The sequence below is a fragment of the Motacilla alba genome, chromosome 3 (assembly GCF_015832195.1).
Source record: "Motacilla alba alba isolate MOTALB_02 chromosome 3, Motacilla_alba_V1.0_pri, whole genome shotgun sequence".
NCBI lineage: Eukaryota > Metazoa > Chordata > Aves > Passeriformes > Motacillidae > Motacilla > Motacilla alba.
The window spans coordinates 35819154-35838339 of record NC_052018.1 but is presented as its reverse complement, the minus strand read 5'-3'; the positions used below and the strand labels follow the sequence as shown (position 1 = coordinate 35838339).

The following is a 19186-nucleotide window of genomic DNA, read 5'->3' as shown; positions in this document are numbered from 1 at the left end:
CTTTCTTCATCTCAGTGTGGCATCCAGCTTTTCTGTTTAATCCCACTCTTTTTGCAAAGGAAACAAAGTTTTAATGATTCAAAATGAATCAATTTATAATTTACCTGCAGAAGGAAGTTGCTACGGCCATTCTAAAACCAATTAGGATTGCCCTGAAACTGATACTACACAGAAAGACAGGATGTCAAAGAAGTTTTCATAAATTTTCCTGATTTCAGTTCCATTGAAAGTGCCAAAAATATTCTTTCAGGAGTATCCTTACCTCTGAATTAATTACTTTAATCAGGAAGAAAATGTGATAAACAGTCTTAGTTAACACAGAAAGTTGACGACATCTCTCTAGATACACTTGAATAGAAGGCTCTACCCTTTGCTGCAGTTTACTCCAGAAAAGAGTCAGTTCCCTAGAACAAGAGAACAATATTTCAGGGCCATCAGTGCAACCACTAGTCTTATAACAAGAAATGCAAGGCTAAGAACAGTTTCCATTTTGTCTTTGGGAAAGGAAAAAGCCTGAAATTAATTTACACTTTATCTTTTATTAAAATAACCACACTATTAAGTATCTAAATTTCAAAATTATGACAATGATTCAATTCCAGAAGGACGGTTCAGAATAAAACCTGTATTACCACAATTTATGCTACATCATTTACTCATTATGTGGCCTTGGAAAAAAGAAATCTTGCACAGTAGTTTACTACTCACGGACTGGAACTCTATACTTCTGAACTCCTTAGTAATTACTAACACCTACAGAAGATTGGCTTTTTTCTGTGGTACATACACTTTTTCTAAAGCTACTCTGCTTTAAGAGCTGAATGTGACTGTGATTTACCAAGAAATTAGCCCCCAAAGCGAAACAGTATCACAGTATCTACATTATCTTATTTGTTCATTCCTCCTCAGGTGCAAAGAGCCAAGAATACCTAGTACCTTGGGAGATGCTGTAACACCCAAAACTTTAGCAGAATCTCTTAAAGCAAAGTCCTGCATTAGCAGTTTTCTCCTGCTGCTGCACATAAAACGGAGATGCACAGACAAAGCAAATTCTTCAGGAATTATACAGGTTTGCTAGTTAGTAGAAGGAAACTAAAACCCTAACAGCTCAAATATCCACTAACAAAGACCAGTTACTTGTCCCCACATTAATGAAAGCAAGCCCTAAAGAGTAAGTATCTTCATCTAGCTTAATATTGTGGTTATAGTAGTAGTAAAGAGCTTCTTCCTTTCTATGTTTGTTAGAAAAAGAAACACTGTGTTATTACAGGACAGAAAGAACAGTACTTACTCATTAAATGCTGACATAATGCTGACTAGTTGCCTGCAGTTATTAAATTTCTTATTTTTATGAAAAAATTATTAACCAGCTATTGGTATTTGCCTCATCATACAGACACCCTTCAAATTCCAGTAATGGATGCCTATCTTGCAAAATCAATTTATTTTTTTTTAAGCCTTCCAAGTGTCTTATCTCCTTTCTGTTTAGCTCACAGATTTTATCAAGCTAAAGAAAGTTAACTTATGGCTTATGTATCTTCCCAGACTAAGTTTTTGTTCTTAGATAGAAAACAAGATTCAAACTCACCAGGCACAGTACATCTCCCCTTGCTGCAGCTGGCGAGATAGAAATGCTGCACATAGAATTAGAGCACTTTTTTCATCTCCATCAGATTCCAGGTTACAGATCATTTCTAGTGCATCTTTGCAATCTACTTCTGCAATCTAGAAGAGAAGAAAGAGAAGAACAAGACTCAGAAAGTGGTTGCATTTTCAGACACACAGTCACATTAGCCTTTGCAAGACAATAATTCAGAACTTTAATTTAACAGTCAGATAGAGATGAGCTTGAAAGCAAATCAGTATATTTCTAGACAGTATCAAAACTCATTGTGCCACCAGAAAAACTGTCTAATTAAAATAAACAAACTTTTTTCTTAGACATGACTTATTCGTATCTAGTCTCCCAGTCACCTAAGAATTTTGAAGTATATTAATTATTCATATATATCACATACATATGGTAATAGTGATATGAAGACTTATAACTTTAAATTGCAGCTTAACACAAAAAAGAAAATTACTTGTAATTCTAATCCAGTTTACTTGTCACTGATGTCACTACTGCTTTAATACAATGAGCTGGATGGTTAATGAATCTGAGGTTTAACATGACTGTTCTAGTACTTTTTTAAAAAATCAAAGATATGAAGAAAAGGAAAGCTGTACAGTAAGAAGCAGGTCATCTGAATGCTGTTCTAGAGGAACACTACAGTCTGTACAATATAAATTATCTGTCAAGTACCAATGGAAGTACTTAGTTTTATGACAAATCAAAGGAAAAAATCACTGTTTCCCAGTACTACTAGACAGCTGTATGAGTACTGAATCAGTGCACTTGCTGTAACAACTAGTGTCAATTTGATTCTCAGCAGACTGGTGTGATTACATCAATTAGTGCATCTGGCAGTGCTATTTATTCTTTGACACCAGCAGCTGAGGAATAGCTTGCCTATGACAACAGCACTGTTGGAAGTCTCTCTTGAGAAATCACAAGACCACCCAAAGCAAGAAACAGAAGTGCTCACCCAAACACCCAGCTGGTCCGGCACTCTGGGTAAGGCGGCAGCACAGCTGGATTGGGCACCACGGTATCCAGCAATCAAACTACAATTTTGAATAGTACAACTACTTATTTTCACACCTCTAAATTGACACTTTGTAAATATACTAATAGCCCTTCACTGAATGTCACTGGAGGTTTAATAACCTCAAAGTCATCTTCTAGAGAAAACTGCATTTCTTAACACGGAACAGTGTAAATGTAATAGCAATTTAGACTGAAGGTCTGCTTTGCTCAGTGCCCCATCTCAGACAGGGACTATCAATTAAAATCTTAGAGAAGAAGGGAACTTTCTTCATTAAAAGCTTTTCCAGCCTCTCACACTTCCTAAGGGACCCTGTTTCTAACAAGGGTTTGTACATCAAGTTTGTCAGTCTAGCATTTCACATATTGCAGGTCTGAATTCTTCACATTATTGAAGGAAACAATTAGACTAATCCATGCTGCAAACTTGCTTAAATGTTACTTTCCTACTTAGTCTGAATGGATATAAAATTTTTCACACCGATAATATACTATTTTACTCTTTTTTTTTATTATTTTCTTGCTGTTCTCACACTACAGAAATGACATTCCTTCTCAGTTTTTAAGTTCACCCTGACATGTTAAAGCTTATATGCCTTCTCTTGGTAAGACATGATCTTTCCAAAATGGTTAGCAATACTGCAAACAGTTAGCTGAAGCTGCTAATCTAAGCAATCCAAAGCTCAGAAATACCTGAATTAGGTTCTCTCTGATAACCCAGTATGAACTTATCTGTACGTTATGGCATCCAAAGAAACAAGGCTAAACAATTCCTTTTGTCCAGGGGATTCACGGTTCATTCATTGAACCAGCCCATTCTGTCTTGGGGCTGAATAATGAAGGAAGCCTGTTTGCAGGGCCATAAATTCCAAGTTCCATTGCATGTCTCCAGCAAAGAACAGCAAGATTGCACAGCCCTGTCACAGCCCCTCCTGAGCCTGTTCTGACAGGGTCTGCAGCAGCCAGAGCTGGGAGGAGAGCAAGACTGATCCAATTCTACTGAGTATCTGAAGAACATGCTCAGTGAGAAGCTGTCATCTTAGAATTTCATCTGTATCTAGGGCAGGAAAGTTTTCCGGCTCTAATCAGTGCACAACTCTTATTCCTTTAGGTTCAACTGCAATATGCTTAATATTTAACATAAAAAGATGACAGCAACAAAAAGACAGCAGAGACATTGGCAGACAAGAAAAATGACATTTGCAGTTAGTTTTCCTTCAAGAATGAAAAAAGCTCAGCTAAAACTTTGGAGTGGGATGAGAAATGAATATGTCACCCGAAAGAATGCAAAAGAGCAAAGCTGTCATCTCCTCTCTGACTTCTGTATTTAAATTAGAAGGATTTTATATTACAAACCAGATCAAAGATCTGATTTCACCTTCAATTGCACCCAGGAATTTGGGTGAAGTTACATTTATTCTCTGAACTGCAAGCAGCATCTAAAGGCCCCCATTCTGTGTACTAGGTATACACAAAAAGCAATATAGTTCAAGTAATAAGAGTGGGAAAATTATTAACTTCACTTTACTAAGGAGGTCTGAGGCAGAGTTTTAAAATACTTCAAGCAAAATCAAGCACAAAGTAATGGCACAGCCAGAAAATGCCCATTAATGACCTAATAATACACTTCCATGAGTGTTTTGAGTCATTACTACTCAGCTTAAAAGTGACTTGAAAAAAAAAAAAATTTTAGATCATATTCTAAAAGAAAAACCTATTCTATAGAACTATAGAACACCAACTTATGATTAGTAACTTTACTACCATTAAAGAAATAAGTCTAAGAAAACAAATTCTTCATTATTTACTTACTTCTTCCATTAGCCTTTCATTTGGTGATCCTGAACAAAGACAGACCAGGTAGGTTTGTTTGAAATTGCCTTTCGTACTGATTTCTGGATGGTCAGAGCAGAGTTTTGCCAGGGCAGTAGCTTGCGTTAATTGCTTTGTTTTCATTAGGTGCTTAATACGCATATCCAGCAGGACAGGGCCTTCTGACACTAAAAATTCATTCACTAAAAAAAAACCAAAAAAAACCAAAAAACCAAAAATAAACAAAAAAAAACCAAAAAACACAAACCAAACCAAAACAAAAACCAACAAAAAAACCAACAAAAAAACATTATATGCATGTTACAGAGTTAACAGACTGCATTTACTCATCATGGTTGACCCCTAAAATTTACATAAATCAAAACAGATACAAAAGATATGAAGCAAAGATGAGGGAAAAGCTTCTAGGTAAACTGCACTTCTTCATCATAAAGATTCCCTGTCACAGACCTTTTATATACTGGCATGTTTTAATACATTCTAATTTCTTGGCTGCACACAAAACAGACTGAGAGATCATATAAATATTAAAATATTTAGATACTATTTAAGTATTGCTCTACAGAAAGACAACACAAAGCCACCACTCTCACATCCTTTGTACGCTTCTGCTATGCCTTTGCTAACATTGCCTTTTAAAGATCTTGCTAATGAAGGATATATGGAACAAGTACAAAAGTTTCTGAACTTGTTTTTATTGGTGTGAAATGTTTCATATTATACACCCACAGAATACAGTCAAACACTTTATGGTTCTTCAATCAAAAAAGTTTCCTTATTTGAAAAAAGAGGCATATCTTGCATACATTTGACTGTGCATAGTCTAAAACTCAAAAGAGAAAGGTACTGAACTGGATTTTTCAAACATGCTCCCACCAGAGCTAAACTCAGTAGTCGACACTAACAGCCCAACTCTAGGTGCCTCAATGGAAGGCATAAAAATTCTACCAAAAAGGGGAACACAGGGTAATGTTCTGAATCTTAAATATACATCTCCCGTCTCATCCAGGTCTTCAAGATAAAATTGTTTCAGCTTTGAAGCATGAGGTTTAGTACTACCGCTAGAACATTTAAAGTCAATTATTAAAACCAGACACATAGACAATCAATTTTCTCTAATCCTTTTGCCATCATCCCCTCCCTGTTTCCACAAGGTAGATATACACGGCATAGAAAAATAACATGGTTCTCAATGGCCCTCACTTTAATTTCATAACACATTCTCACTCTTTTAAAAAACAGCAGACTTTTTCTACCAATTTTTGTTTCTTTTGTGAAAACCAGCACTTTCATTACATGCTTTCAGTATTAGGAGTAAAATCTTGATCATTTCTGAATGAAATTTTTTTCCAGCCTTTGAGTATTCCCAAAACCTTCTGGTCATTTGCAGTGCTCACTTTCTGACACATCTCGATAGGAACTTTCATCATATTCCTTTTAATTGCCTCATCATGAATTTCACTTAAATCACATTGCCCATTCACTTAATTTATATTTTCTTGACTTTTCAAATCCTGTTTTGATTTGATTAAATAAGTACTTTCAACATGTAAAAAATTAATTCTCTCTGTAATAATTGAACTAATAGAATACAAAACATGGCTTACTTAAAAAAAAAAGCTCATCTCATTCTTTACTTCTTCCCATACTATTTAGTTTGATTCACTACCGTCTTCATTTCATGATCTCTCCTTCTTCTAGTTGCTTATATGGAACATTACTAAAAGTCCATCTTGAAATCAGAATTAGGTCAACCATTTTCTTTACCACTTTAATGCACAAGACTTTTAGGCAGAAATTGTTGCCTTTCGCAGAAGTCGGGCCTGTTAAACCTCATCATTATCTTTCAGGCATTTTCAGATTTATGGTTGAATTATCATTTCAACCAACTTCTCAGTTATTTGTCCATAACCTTGTACCCTGTTAAAAATGATCAGCAATGGCTAACTGATGTGTAAGAATATTCAAATCAAATGAGCTCCTTCTTCCTTTCCCCATGGCAATGAAGCTATGACCAGATTTGTATTTATGCAAGAACAAAGGAAAATCAGAGCACACTAACAGGCAATGGGCAGACAGTAAACATTTTTTGTATTTATTAGAGGACATTCTAAGCAGCAGATCAATGTTCCTTTAATGTCATTACCAACGCAATATAAGACGTTCATATTCCTGCCAACCCACAAATGACCCTGTGACTAACCACATTCAGTAGCCTAGCCTTGCTCTTCCTCTACCAGGTACCAATAATCCCTTCGCCCACAACATTGAGTCCTGGATAGTCTGCCTGGAATAACATTGGAACATTTTACCTTATTTCTGTAACAAAATACAGGAAGACCTTAGACTTGGTAATCCAAGACGTTTCACTCTGATTTATTACTATAATTGCTGCATTTAATATTGTAAACAATACATTCTACCTGCTAGCTCTCAGTAATCCCCTTCCTTTAGTGTTTACTGTTTCAGCCAGCCTACCTTGCATAAGCATCAGCACATTTTTTGTTGTCTTCTCAACAAGACACAGGAAGACCTCAGGGTTACCAGTTACATATTACCTCTTAAGCCTTTATTCTAATCCCAGTGATTATAACCATTATGTTTAACAGCTGAAAGCTCATTCAAAACATGTATTTTAATACATTTGTTTTGTAACTGAACTAAAGCTGACATTTTTAGACCAAAACCAGTGCTGGGGTTACAGGACTAAGTTTAAGGTGGGGAACAGTCTTAAGGATAAGATTTTGAGGTTACTGAGGAAGGTTCTGTTTGTTTTTTAAATATTTGATAAATATATTTTATCAGACAATGTCAATTTCAAAAGTTATTGTTGACAAATTGCTAGCCTACCATAACAACAGTAATTTATAAAAATGCTTTGAGACACAAGTGCTTTTCTAGAACAAATCACTAAACTTTTATGAGTGTAAACCCTCAAATTCAATGGGAACAATTATTGGAAAAAATGTTGAATATAATTTTTGTGCAATGCTCCCTCATCCACTAAAATTCACAAACATGTTTGTGCAAGGCATGTGCAAAAATTCGTATAAAATTACAGAACATGAGGGAAAATGAAGACTGCAGATAGCATCTGACAGGTGGTACTATAATCTACCAAGTCTAGCAAATTAACTTGGACAGACTGGGATCTAACCTTTTAGACAGTTTCCCTCTTATCCCCTTGAATTCCATAGTTGGCATATCAGGTCTACCAAGTGATTCCATGCAAAGTTCATAGTCCATAGAAGGACTGTGAACTTTTATTACAGGTATTGCTCGTACCATACATGGACTAAACCAGACAAAATGTAATCCACAGATTAGCAGCACATGAGAGCAGCAATAAGCGCCAGGCACTAACAGGTTCTCTGTGGAAGACACTTCAGGTTAATGCCACGTTTTAGCTGACTTAAAGAGCACAAAGAATATTTGCCTTACAAAGCACTCATAATCCTACTAACCAGACCCCTCATCAGATGTAGCATAGGTACAGATTAATCCACCACCTCTATGTCTTATCAACCTTGCTTTAGCCAGGGAGGATGAAGCCAGGAGGTGAATAAACACACGGACAATCCATCTCCAAGAACTTCAGCTGCTAGTCAGGAAACAATGTACTGTGTTTGGCTGGGGTATGGCTAATTTTCTTCACAGCAGCTGGCACGGGGCTGTGTTTTGGATTTTGTGCTGAACACAGTGTTGATGATGTGGAAATGTTTTTGTTGTTGCTGGGCAGGGCTTACACAGAGCCAAAGCCTTCTCTGATTTCTGCACTGCCGTGCTGGTGGGGAGGCTGGGGGTGCTTGGGAGGAGACACAGCCCGGACAGGTGACCCCAAACTGACCAAAGGGACATTCCAGACCATGGAACATCATGCTCAGTAGATAAAGCAGGGGAAGAAGGAGGAAGGGAAGGACGTTTGCAGTGATGGCGCTTGTCTTCCCAAGCCACCCTGAGGTGTGATGGGGCCCTGCTCTCCTGGGGATGGCTGAACACCCGCCTGCCCATGGGAAGCAGGGAATTCACTCCTTGCTTTGCTTGAGTGCATGGCTTCTGCTTTCCCTATGGAACTGTCTTTATCTCAGCTTGTGAGATTTCTACCTTTGCCCTTCCTATTCTCTCCCCAATGCTGCTGGTGGGAGAATGAGTAGGGCTTGCCTGCTGGCTGGGGTTGAGCCACAACACCTCTTCAGTCATCTTCAAGTGTTAGTCCACATGTGCATTCACACTATGGGTGACTCTGAACCAACTTGATGCTTTCCATATCTACCAGGAGCTGGGACTCAGATTCCTTCATGCAAACAACTCAGCACAATTCTGCTGAATGCAGCATCAATCCTGGATGCTTCTGTGGTGGCACAGTGTCTGGAGAAAGGGTAAAAAGTTCCAGATGGCTGCTTTGAATATACCCAAGATGAAAATACATTTTTCTCCTCTCAAAACAGGCTGCTGGTTTCGTTCAACTTCTGGTGACAGGTGCTCTAATTATTGAAAATAGATCCACGGTGGCTGTTACATTCTGCCTGTTATCCACCTTGACAATCTCTGGATAGAGATGGTTGTATCCAGATCCTCTTTTCAGTGAGATACTCTTTAGATGCCTCCCTACTGCATTTAAACTTATGAAAAATTCAAGAACCTAACTCTTGGCATCCAGGTTTAAATCTCTAAGGATAATTAGAATTAGATACCAGAAACGCAGCAGCAGCCTGGCTTTTCGTAGGGTTATCAAAGAACCTTTTCCTCTAGACAGTTCCTCCACTCACCCTCAGTATCAGCTGAGGAGATACCAATGACAGTTTTGAAGGATTATACCATCATTACAAGAAAATTAGAACCTTGAGGATGGAAAAGCAGGTTCATGCTAAACAGCACAAGCCACACTGACAGAAATTGAGGATGGAAGTGCAGTGTTTTAACATTGCATAGGCTATGGCATAACCTTAAACACTCTGGTGTACCTTCAACTTTCACTCTTTGGCACACTGAGCAATAAGGCTGCACAGACAGCCACATGACTTCAGAAAACCCGATTTTTAGTTGTTATTAATTCATATCAGTTTCAGTTCTAGATTAATATCAGTCCTGATCTCACATTAAGCTATCAGGTAGTTCAGTAAGACAAAAGAACCACTATGATGTGAGAAAATTAAGACAACATTACTAAGGTTTCCTTCCGTAACCAATTAATGAAGTGGAGAAATGTAGAAAATTCTTCTCTCGAAATACAAGTGCTTCTTGTCTATCATATGCAATCTTGAGAAGAAAAGAAGTCATGCAGGTGAAACGTGAAGTAATAACAGATCCAGTCACCATGCAAATGCAATGCAATGCAATGTCTGACAGCAGTGCAGGACCTGTTCCCACAGGACTCTTACAAGAAATTCCATAATGATGTTAAAGTTAGCTCTCCTGAAGTCCATGGTCACAATCTTACTTACTGCCCCGTGTCCTCCTCATCCAATACTGAGCTCATGAGCAAGTTTTTAAAAAGACTCAAATACAGGCAATTAAATATTAATTAAACCTCTCTCTTACAAGTACCTTACAAGTTACAATGGATGCAGTGTGGTTGAGAGGAAACTAGTAAAGGAGTACTCTGTGGGACCCTGAGGACTACATACAAATCCAAAGTCTGTAAAAGGTGTAATGAGTAATTAAAAGAAGCAACAAAATGCAAATCCTGTGGAAGAGTACGCCCAACTTCTGAAAAAAAAATTTAAAATCACATTATACATTTACTGGACTTATCCAAGGGAGCTGTGGTAATTTGAATAAAAGGAGATCCAACTTATTTTCTAAAGGCACTAAAAGAAGTCCATCCAATCCCTAAAGACACCAAGCTCTCTTAGCCGTAAAAAGAAGAGCCTTGCACAGATAAATTATCATAAATTAATGGAAAAAGAAAAAGAAACCCAAACAAACTCTCAGTGGGTTTCTGTAGGATCTGTACCAGGGACAGCCTATGTCCAGCACATTTATAAACATTTGGAAAAGGGCAGAGAAGCATGACAAAATATGCTGACAAAAGCAGGGTAGTAAAAACATGCCAACAGTCCATAATACAGCATGATAGATAAAATAAAAATGTTGCTAAAACCCCCAAAATTATTTTCATGGAGGAAAAAAATTAAGTCTAACTGTACACACAGGCATGATAGGGGAAAATCCTAACACTGAAATAGGTACTAGGCCTCAAGAAAATGTCTTGTTTAGCTCTGATTTAAGAAAACATTGGTTCAATGCTCAGTCAAGAAGCAAAGCTAATGTTATGAAAGGATTATTATTATTATTATTAAAGGAATGCTGAAGGAAGCAGAAAATCATATTGACTGCTGAATAAACCTTTAGTTCCCCACGCAAGGAACGAGACAGTAAATTCAGAAGACATGTAAGACACTACAGAAGAGAGAAGATATGATAGCAGTCTATTGAATCAGGTCCTGTGATGCATTCATTAAAAGATATGAGAATAGTTAACTTGTTAATAGATAGAAAATGTTATATGAAATAAGCAAGCACCAGGCTAAAAGGAGACAGACACTAAGACGAACTACTTCACTTGATGTAAGAACTGTGCAACTTTGCCACAGATGCTTGGTTATGTGTGATGCTTTATGCAGATTCTAAAACCATTTAGGCAAAGAATCAAAAAAACAACTAAGACTTATTCACACAAGGATAAGGGACACCACTTCTGAACTGCAATGACCAAAATAAAAATAACATATCAGGGCACTATCCTTGTAAGCCTCTGATGATCACATACTCTTCCCTATGCAACTACTGTTAGCCATTATCAGAACCCAGGTCTAAATGAATCTTCAGTAAAGGTCCTCTTGGCATTTCATAATTGAGTAAATTACATTGTCATTTAAAAAAAATATATGCAGTTTTAATTTTTTGGGTTTATGTCAAATAAATTTTGCATATTAGTATTGAACTTACTCCATTGTAAATTAGCCTGTATGTAAACTCCCTTCACACGGCTTATAAAGAAAATGGCAAGAGAATTTGAGGCATGATTATGTTTTGTGCAAAATACCAACATTAAATTATTTGTATGTTACCATGAACATACTATCTTAATAGTTCAGAAAATGCTACATGCATAGTTATTTTTATAGCTTATAAATTACCACAACCTATATTGAACAAAACACTCCCACCAATCATAATAATATTTCAATGTACCATAAAATTGAAGTAAACAACTTTAAATTTTACCTTTATCTGGGTCCAACTGTTCCTGGGACAGAATACCACACAATACTGGGTTCTTCCACACTCCCTTCTCTTGTGTAAGTGTTGTTAAAATGTGCAGCTCCTGGCTGCCATTTTCCATCAAGTTTTTATGAGCCACCTGAACAATATATTTTACAAAACAAGGTATTGTTCAAAAAAAGACATAAATAATGTGTCTTTCATACTCCTTTATACCTTATGATATCAAATTATTGCCTTACCAGATATAGAATTAAATGTATAACAAAACAATCTTAACATTCAGCCTATATAGATTTTACTTCTGCCCCTGTTGCCTAAGATATAAGCTGAGAAACCAAAACAACTGAGTGCTTCAAACTCACCTTGAAATTTATTAACAGGGCTACTTCTGAAATTTCTGAAACTAAATTTGGAAATAGGCCTCTCTTTTAAAAATGGATGAGCAATTTCTCTAGTCCACATATTGTTCTGGTACCAGGCGCCTAAACTTTATCTTCTCAAACTCTTCAGCAGCTCAATTTCTATGTACTGGAGACAGTGAAAAAATATTTTTATAATGTCAAAAGATTTTAGCGGCTAAGATCTCACTGCATAGTTCTATGCAAATGTGATGAAACAGGCTGGAGTCTTAAAATCAATTAAAATATCTTCCATGGCATTTATACACTAGAATAAATTCTGTGAGCAGATGTACACTTAGGAGCAAAACAAATACCTGCAAAAATCTGTGGCTTAAGTAGCAAACACACAACTTATACTGGTCCTTATAAAAAAAAAAAAGCCAAGAAATGGCTCTTTTTTTTTTTTTTTTTACTTTTCCACCTGTTCTCAAGGCTGTGGAACCCCTCAGCACCAAACACATGTCTTCAAAATTGATTTATATAAGGCAATTGCTAGTCAAAATTCACTCTAAAATAATCAGCCTTTCATCTTCCTATGTTATTTAGGCTCAGAATCCTGAGGTAACCGTATCTGGACTTGTCATTATTCTTCTTTTCTCCTCCCCCCTCCTTTCTATTTTTTTAACAACTGTAGACTGGACCTCCCACTACATATTTCTGATAAATACTCAGAAGCAGAACTTGTTCCAGCATCCTCCTTTAATGCAGTGCTCAAACCTTAACCGGCCAGTGCCCTGTGAGAGATTTAAAACCCTTCAGTATCAACTGGCCTTTCATTCATAAACATACAACCATATATAGTAAAGAATGACTTACATGATAATATTTCATTTCTAAGAGTAATAATAGTCAACTATATTTTAAAACATGAATTTTATTTCAATAATCTGTAGCTAATTTTTTTCTCCACAGCTGCTGCATGCAGACAAATGATATTACCTTCAGCAATTACTGCAGAGTACACAGTATGCAGGATTTCCAGCTGAAGGCCTTGCTCCTTACAGACAGGCTACATACTTAATACCCCAAGGTTTCCAAACCATTCTGAAAAGGTATTCAGTCTTTATTTTATGAACTAAACTCACCTGTACAAAAGCCTGAAATTCTTCCCATTTATCTTCAGGTAAGTCCAGAGGCAGACACAGTAGAAGTTCAATACAGCTTCTGGTAGTCAAAAAGAAATATTATTTGAGGAAATTTTTGATGTTGAAATTGTATAATCAGCAATTCTTTATTCTAATATCAAAATAGTTGTTTGAAACACCAGCTACAAAACAGTTTGCTTCCTTGAACACATAAAGAAAAAGAAGGCATGAACACTCTTGCAGAAACTGTAAAAACAAGCTCTCTAAAAGACACCATAAAAAAAAAGAAATCATTGAATCCAACTCTGTAAAAGCCTGTGCAAATTGATGCACTTTCACATTGTATGCAGATCAATAATAGCAAAGTGTTTCAAGCCAGGAATGTTGGCTTGTCCTATGTCAGGAATCCTTCTTGCCTTAATTCCAGCAACCAGATATTCTCCCTTACATACAGCATCCACCATGAGGAAGGTAGGTGCTGAGAACTGGACTGGGAAAACATTTAGGCAATGAAAAATTAATACCATACAGACTGGTTTCAGTAACCAAAACACCATACTCACAGTGCTAAACGTTCAAGCACAAAGGCTACGTTTTCACACTCAGAGGTAAGGTAAGGTCGTGCTTTAACATAACTTCGGATAGCCACCGTGTACACCTCCAACAGAGGCAGAGGATCTTCTGATGTCTTCCACTTTTCTGCATATTCCAACAAAGTCTATTTGAGAAAAGAAAAAAAACAATCCAAAAATCAGGAACAAATATAAGTTTAACATTTTAAATTTCTCACTTGTAGATCTCCTTAATATGAATTACATATTCTCAAAACATGCTTTTTTTGCCTTAAAATTTACTGTTTCATTAACAACTGACACTTAAGACTCCACACACAATCATTCTCTGATCATATAAAAACGTTATGACTGACACTTCCTCCCTCTGGTAACATCATATGATTCATTTTACATTCCTATTTTCCAAATACAAAAGCCTGAAGAGCATATCACAGTTAAGGTACTGAAAACTCATTTTTAGACAGGAATCTCTACAGTTCAGCTTCTAAAGCAAGTAAATTTGAAAGTATTAGTCTTTATTTTAATTTTCTACTTCCAGAAACAGTTTTACTTTTCCCCTGCCTTGCCACCTTGAAGATACAAGTATCTTCAGGACATGACTTTTTACGTCGCTCTGAAAGGAATATGTTCTATGCATTTTAAAGATACCATTTGTACATCAAATCTCATTAGTAAAAAAAATGTTTTCCTACTTGCCACATGAATACCTAAAAACTGTGATTTCAAACTAAAACTCATGAAAGTGATGAAATAAACATCAGCAACCAAAGTGCAGAAGACTTCTATTCATTTCAGTCAATGCCAGGGGACTCAGAGACACATTTAGGCAAAGTATCCAGTCAACATCCCAACCACATCCCCCATGGATCTCTGCTGTCATGCCTAGGGTAACTTGATGGATTGCAAACTAATCCCTACACCATGGCAGGTTGCATGGAGTCTGTCATATTATAATGACCAATTTTGCTGTTTGCTTCTTGAGGGGCATAACACGCGGGAAGCTGAGAGTGAGAGCAGCTTTGGCTGTCTGATGCCCTGCCAAAAGCAGGGCCATTATAATACGTGGTCTGGAGGAATATGTTGGTGGAGCTGTGTGTATCCTGAAGAACAGAGACTCTACAGTGTTTTTGGGGAACCTGTTTCTGAGTGTTTAGAATTCCATTTATTATGATTTTCCTCCACCAGTACCTAGAGAAGCAGTCCCACAGGTTCTCAACAGAGGGATTAATCCCCCTCAAACTGGTGCTAGCACAGCTGAGAGTGTAGCAGATGCTCAGCCAGGGCACACTGGAGCTGCTCAGGAGAACAGCTGGGCTGCTGCTCCAGAGCAGGTCCCAAGCCTCTACTGGTGCATGGGGCTGAACTTCCTCCCACCCCCCAGCTTTGTGCTCACCATAGCCAAACTACGTGTCAGTGCACTTCCCCCAGATGCTGAGCTCCCTCCCAACAGTCACTTTGACCTTGCTTGCTCCCACCAAATCACTATCATCCACAAAAGTGCTGAAGATGTGCTCTGTCCCTTCATTCAGTTACTAATAAAGAAGTTAAGAGACTATTTGCTCCAGTATTGAGCTTTGATAGGAAGCCACAAGTAGCAGGCTGCCATCTGAACTTTGTACTATTAAGTGTTTGGGACCCACGCTTCAGGCAGCAGACTATTTCATAGATTTGTTTATAAGAATACTATGGGAGACGAAAAACTAGGACCTGCTGATGTCTGGCAGAAAAACATCTGCCACTATCCCTTGTCTGCGGAACCACCTACTTGACAGAAGGAAATCAGGTTTGTTGGTGTGAAAGCATGTTACAGAGCTCATTCTGTCAAGGACATTTAGCAGAAGTCACAGTTCTCTTCTTTCTTAAGATCAGCTGCAATTAAACTAATTTTGACAACATTGTTTCAATTCTGACAAGGTTTGTTCTGGTAAGGAAAATCAGAGCCCTCTGAGCAACAAAGCTCTTCTGCTACAGACTACCCCACAAACCCGAATAAGAAACAGAACAAAGTGGTTCTCGACTCATTTAATAGCAAATGTTGAAAATTTGTTTAATTTCTAACATATTAGTACAACTATCTAAAAGAACTTCCTATGTTTGGGATACAATGCAACTCAAATGATAAAATGGAACGTGGCGCAAGGTTATGCATCGAAAGTAGGAAAACCAAAGTTAACTATTTTAGAAATGCAAGCCCTCATATTAAAAAACAAGACAAAACAAAGCTAGGATTATTCCTGTCTTCAAATCTAGTTTAGCTAAAAAGTGAAGCTTAAGTTAAATCCAGCATTGTCTGTCCGTGTTAGCTGTCTGTACTGCCTTAGCCAGTGGTAATATTATAAATTCTTACATTTTAATATCCAAATAAATCCCCTCAATAAAAAATGTCAACTATACTGAACTGAATCAGAAATCTGTTTCATGTGGTCATTTACAATTACAATACCATCACCACGTTATATATTGTTCACCCAAAAAAAAAGACCCAAAGGTATCTCATTCAAGGACATAATAGGTAAGAATATGCAAAGCTTTGGCAAAGCGCTGCATTAAAGCCTGGTTTGGTTTTAAAGGTCATCTTGCCACACAATCAATATGTAAAAAAGTTACTGTCTCTATCTCTCTCCCACAGCAGAAGATGCTTCTGAACATCTAGTGCTTCTTACTGGAACCTTGAACCTGACTGGAATATTGTCTATTTTACTGTAACACTCAATTTGATGCTCTCCTAAAAGCAGCAAAAAAGCATCACAGATCATGGCAGAGAAATCAAGGAAGAGCAAAACAGAGATGAAGCATGTAAGAAAAAACAGAGGAGGACTGGATAAACAAGCTAACAATATTAGCAAACACTATTTCAGTACCACTTGGCAGTTTTGCTCAATGCACTAGAATAATCAGATCAGAACAAAGCAGTTGCCTTCAAAGAATCTTGAAAGAAACTCCAGCAAAAAGCCTCCCTTTGTCCTAACACGCTCATAAGCAGAAGTATTATGATTTCCATTATTGACTTGTCATATGCAACATGTTTAAGGATGCTAGTGGCAAAACAGCAAAGCTGAACAAAAAACAGCCCAGGAAAGCATACTTTATATTCTTCACTTTTTGGGTCTTGGAGCAGTGTTTCAGATGGAAAAGGCAAAAACTTCTTCCCCTTGTACAGCTGATATAAGTAGTCACATTAAAAAAGTGAACAGCATAAGCTCTGGTTTACATGAAAGCCACAGACCTGTAAAAGTAACCCTCGCTCCTCAAACTGATGTTGTTTTTTGTTAAGAATTCACTACAGCAATCAATACTGCACCTTTCACAGTACAGTACTTGTAGAAAATTTAAAATAAAAAGCACACTGATATAACCCTTTTTCCTTATGGAGTAAACTTTTTCTCCTTTTAAGTGCTTTAGAATGACTTGCATTTTTCTGCTGGAGAAAACACCACACAAGTGCTTTTTGTCAAAAGAGTATTACAGCTTAGCCGATTTCACACTTGCTTAAAAGACAATTCTCCCTGTAAAGAGAAAATGTGAAAACAAGTTGCTGGTGAAACTGAATAAAAGAGGGACAAACATGCTAATCTGAAATTCAGCACAGCTTACTGTTTATATTGATTCATAGATATGCTGGGAAAATTCTTTGCATTAGTTTGGAATGCTACTTAGGTCAGACAATTAGCTTTGTAATTGGCGATAAATAGTTAAAACTAACACTGTCATACAGAATTACTTCCCTTTCTGATTAATTTGAAAAAACATACTTCTCTTTTTAGACTAAATATATATTAAAAAACCCCAAACCAAACCACAACAATAACCAACCTCCCAAGTGGTAGCTAACATAGCTACCAAGGCAATAACAGCATAAACTACCATTCAGTTTTACCCAGCTTTTATCCAGATTGTCCAAATTTGCTACAACTAGCCTGGAAGGCAAATACCCAAATCTGGCCAAGTAACTCCTGTCAGTAAGGTGATTTTTAGGAAGTTAATCTATGAAGTCATGAGTCCTATTTAATACTTGAAACACCATGCTATTAGTTGATGTAAATTTGAATGTGGCCCATCTACTTTTACTCATCTCTGCTTCAAAAGACCACAGCAAGCAACAAGATTAATGTAAGCTTTGGTAAATGAAGGACATTTCCAACTTAGCTACCAAGCAAGGACAACATATCCTGGAAGTGTCTCAAAGTGTTGAGGAAAAGAAGGAAGAAGGGGTAAGAAAAAAAGAAGGAGGCAGGAAAATATAACTAAACAATGGTCATCTAAGTGTGACTGAAGAGTATCAAGAATATTCTCACCTGCCATTGCAAATATAAGAACCTAAGGAAGAAATCAACAGGCTCAGCACAGAGACACTGATTCATAACATGACAAGTGACCACTGAGACCTGTAATAACAAGATCAGGAGATCTCAAGTTTCATGGTAGGTGGTCAGCATGCTAAAGAATCACCAGCTAGGCAGTATCACCATCCAATCTGCACATGGGGGGACAGTGAAGACTGCTGACCCATGATGACACAACCAAGCAGGAATTCTCCCAGGCAAATAGGACCTTTGCAGAAATACCATGTAGTCATTAATACCAGAAAGCTGGATGAAAGAAGAATTATAAAAGCACTGGCAGAAACTATGACAGTCCAATGAAGATCACTACAATCTACATTCAGATTATTAAGAATAAACTGAAACAAATAAAATTTCATTTTTAAGATATGAAGTTCATTAGCAGTTAGTCAAAATAGATATAGTCAACAGATTGACAAATTCTCAGAATACACCATCTAACAAAAAGTATTCAGAGTGTTGGTGACCTGTTACTACCATCTTTTAAAAGTGGCAAATACGCTGTAAAAAGGAAGAAGTTTGCACTATAACACAGTGGCACTAATTTCAGCATTAAATAGTGCTGTTTTTATCTCATATATATAGATCAGCCACATCCAAGCCATTTTATGAACTATATTAAGCATTTACACCCACCACACCCTTCAAAAATATTCGTTAGTGTGACAGATTTCCTTGTCTGGATGTCTCTAGACTATACAGCACTGGCATTATACAAAGAAAATCAAATTCATTCTGCTTTGCTTAATGAATCAGTGTTGTGCTCTGCTTACAGCCATAAAAAGAAAGAATTTTACCCCCAGCCCTGGGCCTCATTAAGTTATTTATCTCCCTAGTCAGGACATGCTTGTTAATCAAGCCAAGTACTGTATTCCGAGCACAGCAGCAAAAGTTTTGCTCCTCTTTGAGACTGAAACAGGCATTTTATTTTAGCAGCAGCTTACACAGTCAAGAATCTTCCAAAAGTGGAATAATCTTGACCTGTACAATAAAAATACGTACAATACCTGTGATTAAAACTGCAGAAAATGTACAACCACAGGTAAGATTCAGACAATTTTCAATCTTTATC

At 37.1% G+C, this 19186-nt stretch overlaps 1 protein-coding gene across 4 annotated transcripts in view; it reads right to left on the bottom strand.

The window, feature by feature from the left end:
• The window catches only part of ZNF292 (zinc finger protein 292), a 49145-nt gene that overhangs the window by 9085 nt on the left and 20874 nt on the right, over nt 1–19186 (bottom strand). The window contains exons 2-7 of one of the 4 annotated variants that reach the window (XM_038131350.1): nt 13760–13914; nt 13197–13275; nt 11711–11846; nt 4460–4662; nt 1589–1725; nt 263–404 (exon numbers count right to left, since the gene is read on the bottom strand). In XM_038131350.1, coding sequence (XP_037987278.1) covers nt 263–404; nt 1589–1725; nt 4460–4662; nt 11711–11846; nt 13197–13275; nt 13760–13914 — 852 coding nt within the window. Of the gene's footprint in view, nt 1–262; nt 405–1588; nt 1726–2588; nt 2668–4459; nt 4663–11710; nt 11847–13196; nt 13276–13759; nt 13915–19186 lie in introns of those variants that run through there. The other 3 variants (XM_038131351.1, XM_038131352.1, XM_038131353.1) reach the window with 3 other exon arrangements.